Source organism: Musa acuminata, chromosome BXJ2-11 (genome assembly GCF_036884655.1).
Source record: "Musa acuminata AAA Group cultivar baxijiao chromosome BXJ2-11, Cavendish_Baxijiao_AAA, whole genome shotgun sequence".
Lineage (NCBI taxonomy): Eukaryota > Viridiplantae > Streptophyta > Magnoliopsida > Zingiberales > Musaceae > Musa > Musa acuminata.
The window spans coordinates 7,803,770-7,812,500 of record NC_088348.1 but is presented as its reverse complement, the minus strand read 5'-3'; the positions used below and the strand labels follow the sequence as shown (position 1 = coordinate 7,812,500).

General features: G+C 43.0%; 2 protein-coding genes and 1 long non-coding RNA gene across 3 annotated transcripts in view; 1 reads left to right on the top strand and 2 right to left on the bottom strand.

Moving 5' to 3' along the window:
- LOC135626662 (ethylene-responsive transcription factor ERF113-like) overlaps positions 1 to 902 on the bottom strand; it is a 1,286-nt gene extending 384 nt beyond the window's left edge. Inside the window, exons 1-2 of the mRNA XM_065132124.1 lie at positions 530 to 902; positions 1 to 348 (exon numbers count right to left, since the gene is read on the bottom strand). The exon at positions 1 to 348 is cut by the window's left edge and continues 384 nt beyond it. Of these exons, the coding sequence (XP_064988196.1) occupies positions 1 to 348; positions 530 to 779 (598 nt within the window). The 5' untranslated portion in view covers positions 780 to 902. The remainder of the gene's footprint in view (positions 349 to 529) is intronic.
- A 2,016-nt stretch (positions 903 to 2,918) lies between these two features.
- Positions 2,919 to 4,132, top strand: LOC135627352 (uncharacterized). Its single transcript, XR_010492592.1, has 4 exons — positions 2,919 to 3,085; positions 3,254 to 3,349; positions 3,434 to 3,566; positions 3,657 to 4,132. It is a non-coding gene; the product is annotated as an uncharacterized LOC135627352 (long non-coding RNA).
- Positions 4,133 to 5,147: 1,015 nt separating this feature from the next.
- On the bottom strand, positions 5,148 to 8,370 carry LOC135627351 (transcription factor ICE1-like). The gene is made up of 4 exons (XM_065133422.1): positions 6,722 to 8,370; positions 5,916 to 6,146; positions 5,481 to 5,651; positions 5,148 to 5,365 (listed from the first exon to the last, which is right to left on the bottom strand). Exons 1-4 carry the CDS (start codon positions 7,928 to 7,930, stop codon positions 5,285 to 5,287), a joined length of 1,692 nt encoding a protein of 563 aa, XP_064989494.1. The 5' UTR covers positions 7,931 to 8,370; the 3' UTR covers positions 5,148 to 5,284.
- Between the last annotated feature and the right edge of the window lie 361 nt (positions 8,371 to 8,731).

Below are 8,731 nucleotides of genomic sequence, written 5' to 3'. Positions count from 1 at the left end.
GCCCGACAGCCCGGTTGTGCAGGTCGTCGTCCCTACTCTGGAGGAGTCGAGCGTACCGAAGCAAGTCCGGGTACGAAGTCGCCGGGAGTTGCACCGGCGGCTGAGCTTGCCATCGATGTGTCAAGAAGCCGAGGTCAGAACGGCCTTGGACTCTCTCGGGGAAGTTGAGCTTGGCTTTGCAGCCTTTGAACCTGAGGGCGGCCTCGTCGTAGGCGATGGCCGCATCCACCGCCGTGTCGAAGGTCCCAAGCCATACACGAGCAGCCTTCTGGGGATCCCTTATCTCCGCTGCCCATTTCCCCCATGGCCTTTGCCTCACTCCCCTATAATGCCTTCGTCCCGCATTTCCTAAGTTGTCATTTACATACACACAAATCAATGCATAAAGTGCATCAAATACTTGGCTTTCGATCGGTACTTTCATGATCGCATCCAAGCAATCGCGTTCTTCTATGTTCATAACCTATTGACTCCCACCACCACCAAGATCATATGTGGGCCAGCAGTGCAAGAGACATGAGCGACATACCTTGCTCTTCGGAGGGCTGAGTCCTGTTCTCCACCGAGCCTGTTCCTGATCCACTAACATCTTGTCGCATCTCACCCCCTCCGACGCCGGCCACCGGCGAGCAAGAGCCGATCACGTGGGCGAGGGCCGACACGATGGCCGACGCATCCTGATCGGCCCGGGCCAGTGGCGAGCACGAGAGCTCTCCCGCTTTCTCCTCCGGTGCCGCCTCGTCAGGAGGAAGAGGCCTCTTTCCATGTCTTCGATCCATCTCTCTCTAACTCAGCTTCCCATCCGTATCAGATGATGCTGTTCTTGGCAGCTGGTGATAGAAAGAAGGGAAGGGAAAGGAAAAAGTAGAAGTGCAGGCGAAGATATAGAAAGAGTGTTTAAGTGAAGGAGAAGACAAGAACAGCCAATGTTGGTGTTGCTCTTATTGGCCACAGAAGCCTTCGGTTTACTTTGACTTCTTTGTTACACTACATTCTAATATTATCCATTAATCAATCAATCAAAGTATTTACCGACTAAGCTGATCGATAATTCGATCGAAAAATACGCTATTATCAACCAATGTGCAAAGATAATTAAGCTAGAAATTATACATTTTGCCGAAAGACAATCATGATCAGTATTATAAGCCAAGCTTGGTATCTTTCTCTCTGCTTACCAAGGTATTATATATGAACTAAGCTCTAATGGTTTGACATGATGGTTTGTCCCTTTAGCCGAAAGTCAAACTCACATGACTCGTCATCATGATTTACTTTGGGTGGCTTGACTTCTTATTCGAGAACTAATTCGATATGGTTGGGATCATCGAGCGTTTTCATGTACGATGACGTTGTGAATTGGCATTGTGGCCTCATGGCTTAGCAACGAAGATGGAGATGAACAGATCATGTGAACATCTGGTTTAGAATATCACATTGGGAGACATACAAGTGCATAAAATAATATGTCATAATATAAAAAAAGCATAGTAATTATACATAATTGATTCTAAATAATATAGTGAATTAGAAATCCATATTATTGGACCAAACTAGTGCGATTTTGTATAATATTTTATACGAGATTGTCAAAATTGCATTTGAATCATCAAAAGAAGATGTTGAATGAGATTCCAACAATACTGCCTCGAACGTGTGAGGTTTAGATCAATGATATGTAGAAGGTTGAAACCCTTTCGCCACCTACATGTTGTGTGGGTCACGAGTTTCAGAAAGGTTTCGAGTTCGACATTGTTGGTATGTGAGTGAGTCAGCCAGCCGATGAAGTCTACCCCGCTGACTTCTGGTTCAAATCCTGTTCTTATTCCAAGCATGAAAACAACGTTCCATGTGAGATTATTGGGGATGTTTATAGTCAAATAAGTGGATGTTTGCGTCTAATGAGTCCCAATGAGAGCGAAGACTTTAATGAATCTTAAGAATCAACAAAGTCATCCTTCGATTCTATCCTGACAATCCTATGACTTACACAAAAAAAAATAATTATCTTATTTGAGATTATCGTGTATAAAATGGAGAATACATTGAATCATGAAATCAACACAACAATGGAGCGATACTCTAATCCACAAGTTTACAATTGTTTTCTTAATTATAATCAAGGTTCTTCTTTCATATTAAATTTACGTCGATTTTAATCGTCATCATATTAAAATTGTATCAATAGCATTCCCTGTAATATTCTTATGATATCTAAGTTATAGATATGACATGGGATCATTAAGAATTCATATATATATATAGTATTTATATCATTAAGATAAAAATGTTAAGATAGATTTATAGAGTTATAATAAAAAATAATAGTTTTTTCATGAATAATTAGATTTAGATTTGACAAAGAAAAAAAATAAGCCAGAATTATCTAAGACATTATAGATATATGCTAAATGATCCAAAGCAATATAATTAAAATTTTCAAGACTAGTAATATTAGTAATATGAAGAGATGTAAATGAAGAGCTAATAAAATTTTGCTAGATTTTAAATATTTTTAATTTAACCAAAAATATTATGTATTATAGATTCTTATAACTAAATAATTCAGACAATATGGCTGATTGTTGTTGTTATATCCTGTTAGATAATCTTACTTAAGACATTATACATCTTATTTGGTCATTACCACAAAACAAAACTTAAATTAGTCTTATTATTTAATGATAGTAATGAAGGATTAATCATTAGCTCATCCCTATCCGACAGTATTTTATATATATATATATATATATATATATATATATATATATATATATATATATATATATATATAAAATCTTTTTTGGTGCTTTGCCGTGCGCATGACGCGTGATAATTCCTCGAATATGATTTAAGTTCGTAATTGCTTAATTGGTTGGGTCGAGCTTTGTTCGACCGACGCGAACTACACAATTTCATCGAGTTGGGTTCGGCTCCCCTCTCTCTCTCTCTCGCTCTCTCGCTCTCTCGGGACACATACATGCTGGAGCTACGGTTGCCTTTCCCTCCCAACTCTGGGAAGCGACCGCTTCTGCTGTCGCTCGGAGGTGGCGGATCACGAGAAGGGTCTGAATTCTAACAGAAGGTACGAGCTTTTGATCTCCTCTTGAGTACATAAAAGCGTTTCTTGTGCTCTACGGGTTGATCCCTTTTAAGTCCCACCCGGAATTCGCGGAGTCGGGACGAGGGTTTTTTGAGAGCGTTTCTTGTGTTCTAATGCGTGATTCCTTCAATTCCCTCCCTGGATTTGCAGCGAAAATTGGGGGGTTTTGTCTCCTCTGAGTTCTTTAGAGAATTTCGTGTTACACTGCGTAATTCCTTCAAGTTGCATCCGGACTTCGCAGAGCAGGTACGATTTCTTGTGTTTACTGAGTAATTCCTACAAGTCGCACCGGGAATGGATTCCTGATTTGATCTCCTTGAGTTCTTTAAGATCTCCCACGTTCTATTGTGATGATCTCTTCATGTCTCACCCGGATTCCTCGGAAAAGGTACGAGGGCGTGGTCGCGTTTCTTGTGCTGACTGCGTGATCCCGTCGAGTCCCGCCCTGCAATCCGCTGATAAGGTACGAGGGTTTGGTCTCCTCTTGATTTATTGAAAGGTATTTCTTGTATTCTACAACGTGATTCCTTCAAGTCCCAATTGCAATTTGCAGAGAAGGTACGAAGGTTTGGTCTCCTTCTGAGTTCTTGAACCGTTCCTTGTGTGTTTCACGGCGCGATTCCTCCAAATTCTCTCATGTTCTCGTTGAGACTCCTCTGCAAAGTTTGCTTCTTTGGATCTATTGTGGGGCTTGGAAGATGATGTCCAGAGATCCGCTAAAGCTTGGATCTTTCTCTTTTGAATGTATGGGGTGCAAGAAATCATAATTCCGGAAGCTATGAGATCTGCAGACACTTGGCATCTAGGGTTCTTGGTAGCAATTTGGTTCCAGTTCCCCACTTTCGATGATGGAACAGGTGGTTTACCCATCTTTCACTTCCAAAGAGACCATGAAAAAGAATATATCTTCTTCTTGCTTGTGACACATGGAACCCTACTTGATGTGGAATTTGCCCCAATTTGAGTCTGTAGACTAAATTCTTTGTGGCATTTGTTAAGCTTCTCAATGGTAGTGAGTATTTCCTGTTATTTTTGTTTTCATTATTAAGAATGTAATTGAATATATGTTATCTAATCTACACAGATAACTGTAGTATGATTGCCCATTTGAATTCACTACCTTACTACTACTATCTCATTGTCTTGTAGCATGACAACTTCAACAACATATTAAGGTATATTGTGCTAAACATCACTTCATTATTTTGAACAGTGAGATTAAGAAGAGCCAAGTAACCCAATTGTTGTCTGATGTGGGAGACAACTATTGTTTCTCTTGAGATTCCTCTGCAGTAGAAAGGAATACCATTGGATATAACCTGTCCAAATAGGAGTTCAAGAAGAATAGAAACATATACATAATGGATGACAGAAGCAGGGGAGTCCAGTGACAGGGGCAAGTGAGCTGGAGATGAACATCAGATGAATTCAATGAGGTGCATGATCATTGAAGCAAAGATGGAGAAGAAGAGGCCCAGAACTTCCAAGCCAAAATTATGCAATGGAACAATACCTCTTCTCCTTGGAAAAGATCATCCAGTTTTAGAAACCATGAGTTGCAGCAAATGAAAATATAACAATATTCACCCTGTAGTAGTGCTTTTGAACTAGTTATTAAGGGAAGAACTACCCAAGACTAAGCAGATAAGAATATAAACCATGCAACTGATGACCACCGGTAAGTCATCAAGTTATGTAGATCAGAATATGTATCCGTCGGCATGTTTATATCGAACGGAACTGGAAATTATCCTATGACTGAAAGATTCTTGCCGGTTGACAGACAGGGAACAGATAACCAAGAACCACACAATATAAATGTGAAGTTGTTGATGCAACTAGATACATGATTGTGTGCTCCAAAGAGAGGAAATAGGTGCATGAGATTGTTAGTCAAAAGAAAAAGGGTTAATGATATGAAATAAAAAGGGCGATATATGTGTAATCTAGATGCCAAAGGACCAGAAGCTCCACCTTGCAACTGATAAGATCTCCTGAATTAAAAAGAGTGACTCTGTAGTAGGTACTAAGCTATGCAATTAAGGACCGGAAGATTCCATCCTTAGATTACGAAAACTGCTGATATAGATTCCTGATACTGGATATAGAAAAGGGACTACTAGATCCTCAGCCTAGCAGCAAAGGAGTTCAAGCAGTTGCTGATCGCACCTGAATCGTTCACTACATTGTACTTTGAAAACCTAGTGAGTGCAAAAGCACAGTTTTGATATCTTCTGGTAGAACACCCGGCTCTTTGCATTGCTGAAAAGGAGGAAGGGCATTCAAATGAGGCTTTATCCGACAAAATGAGAGATATTTCAGCTATATGCATAATGCATTTTTTCTAGTGTGGTGGTGTCTTTGAATCAACACTTACCTCAGCCTGGAAAATATCCAGTGCAAATCCATTGAAGCAGCTGATGACAGCTTGCTGAATGTCAAGCCCGAGGTCGTCGAGTGCTCTCATAGCGGAGAGCAGTAGACCAGGTCGACGGGCACAAAACATATGAATGTTAACTGCTCGACCTTCCCTTGCCCTAACTTCAACCTACAAAAAAGCCACAATGACATCAGTCGGCCAAGCAAACTCAACATGTAATTTCTTTTTTTTTTAGCAGACTCAACTGCAGTCCATCAAAAGATGCAATTATGTGTTCCATGTTCAACCAAACCAAATTGCATTAGATTTCGCTAAACCATGCTGAAGAATATAAATTGAAGCATCTACTGAATCCCAAGAAATAGGAAAAGTCATATGTATTCTATTTAGTTCATATATAAAAGAATTAAGAAATAATCTGTTGGTACTAACTCTCGCTGACTGACTATTTGGACTCTGTAATGAACTCGGGCAGAGTTCATCCTTCATATGGCATGGTAGAGTGGAGAATGTGGGAATCGTGGTGTGCAAGCTTGTCGTGGTCGTAGTAGGCAGCGAAGAGCTGGAAGGGGTTGATTCGAGTTCATTTTGAAGGTCATTGATCCTTTGGAGAAGTTCCTTCAGGTACTCAACCGCATCGCCGAGAATGGAAGCTCTATCCATCTGTAAGAACAACAAGGATATAATTATTGCACATCTTTAGAGAAATGGTAAAATTACAAAGAACCAGTTATCAGTTTCCTCGGTATGAAGCTTGGCGGTGAATAGCTGCCGAAGAACCTGTTATAAGTGCCACTGCTAGCAGTAAAAACGAGCAACTAGCACAAGTATAACTTCAGATCGTAACCATCATCTCTATGAAGTATGAATCAATTTGATATGGCTAAACCATCATAAAAATAGATGCATTCATGTATATATTTTTTGTCTCTAAATGTTGACCTACTCGCACCTCGATGAATCTAAAACTACGAAAACTTCACAGTAACTGCAAATTATACTAATTCCTACTTGTTCACAAGAAAATAAGCATTTATCGTGTGACTCGAACAACTTCAGATCATAACCATCGGCTCTACAAATCAATTTATTATGGCTAAACTATTGTAAAGAGTGAAGCATTCATGTAAGCTTGTTTGTCTCTAAATGTTCACCCATTAAACATCCAGTAATGGCACACAAAGCAAAAGTACCTGAAAGGTAGAGATTTGGAAGAACTGGAAGCATATATTTCTCACCTTGCTGATCTTTGGGACGACGGATCTAAGCATGTAAAGCCTGTCGTTGAGCTTCTTCCTCCTCCTCCTCTCCGCCATCAGATTCTTTGCCGGGAAACACTTCTTCTTTCCCTTGTCGATTCCTCCTCCTGTCACCATGAGATCAGCATTCGAGTTGTTTCCTCCGCCACCGTCGGCTTCGGTCTTGGCGTTCTCCTCGCCTTTGGCATTCTCTCCCGAAGCGTCGCCGGAATCATAGTTTAAGCCGGAGCCATAAATGCCATCGTCATCTACATCATCCTCCTCGTTCCCTTTTCTCTTTCTCTCGTTTTCCCCCTCCAATACAGCCGTACTACTGCTCCCCTGGAAGCTGTCTTTCAAGGCCCACGGACCCAAAATGCCGCCTTTTTCTGCAGCCACCGCTGAGTTTTGCTGCAAAGCGGCCGCCGCTCGCTTCTGGAACAGAGTGGGCGGCGCACCGACCGTAGGAAACATCTCCAAGGGCCTCAACTCCTTGGCCCGGTTGAGGAACGGAGAATTCTCAAAGTTGTCGAAGCTAAGAGGGAACATGGCGGCGTCTGAGCTTGAACTGGCGCAGTTCTCGGCCGGAGGCGGCAGACGGCTGCCGAATAATTGGCTTCCGGAGTGGAGCTCGGGACGACCAAGTTGCCCATAAGTCCCGATTCCAACGACGCCAAGCATGGCAGCTGCAGGGCCGTCACCTTTTCTGTTCATCACGACGGGGAAATTTGAAGCGTGGGCTGCCGGAAGGAACCCCGGGATATCGCTCCCAAGACCATGCCCAGCGTCGAGAGGGTTCGCAGCGTTGAGGAGAGATGAAAGGGCAGCTTTCGACGGGAAAAAGGGCTGGCTTTGGTCGAGGTTCTCGACGGACGGCGGCAGCAAGGCCTCGTGAGGCGAGGGATTGGAGAGAAAGGCGACGTCTTTGAGGTCCTGCTGGGCCAGGAAAGCCTCGAAGGGGTGGGTGGCGGCGGCGCACTGCCCGGGGCAGGAGGCGGCAAGGGCCGCGTACCAGTCGTCCTCGAGCAGGGACTTGAAGCTGGTGAGGCCGAGCTCGTCCTCCTTGCTCGCTCCCATTCCTCCTCCCTTGGAACTCGAGGCGTTTGCTCGCGACCACAAGGCCGCGTCGCCTTCGTCTCCACCGTCTTCCGTCCAAAGCGCGCTATTAATCCTCGACATCATTGCTGCTCTGCACTCTCCGCTTCGCATGCACAACGGAAGAGATCAACGCAAAGCGTCTGTTGCAGTGGTGGAGTCTCAAGTCTTCTTCCCTTCCTTGGACTTTGTTCTAAGGGGACGTGTGGCAATGTACTCCCTCGGTTCTCCTCTGTATCCATCGCCAGCTATGAAGCAAATAAGAACTATTACCCTGCAATATTTTCCACTGTATCCGAAGATTTCTCTCTCTTTCTGAAGCACAAAATGCTGATGTGTTGCTGTTTACAGCTTCGCATTCGGTCAAAGAGGGGATGTTTCAATGTGTAACCTCTCTGCCTTCACTGACCACAGAATTGCGCAAGTTTCAAGACAAACTTGCTTCTTTCTTGCTATTGAGGCGGCTTTTGCCTGGCCATCTTTTGCCTTTGTTTGAGGGAGTCCGGTTTAAGAACTGCAGCTGTGGCTGCCAGAGCCTAAAGCTGGCGAAAAAGGAGCAGGGAAAAGGCACAGCAGGGCTTTGTTTTCATCTACCTTTTCGTCCAGAGCAGTTGAAGCTATTTTGGCACCACTCAGACACGAAGAACAGAGGCTTTTTGGGGTAGCAGCAGGTCCTTGATTGTTGCCACAGCTTGTGCTGGCTAAGGTGTCTCTTCTGGGTCTCTGCAGGATCATCACCCATCTGATCCTATCATCATATTGGATACAGTGTTACTTAGGAGAGCCAGTAAAGATCATAATGCTCACTCCATTGAAGCTTCTCTCCAGTTAGCTCAATAAGAAATCGGTTCCATGAAGATCTCAGGTTCTTCTAGCATGGAGGAGACAACTATTAACTCAAACTTATAAAGAAGA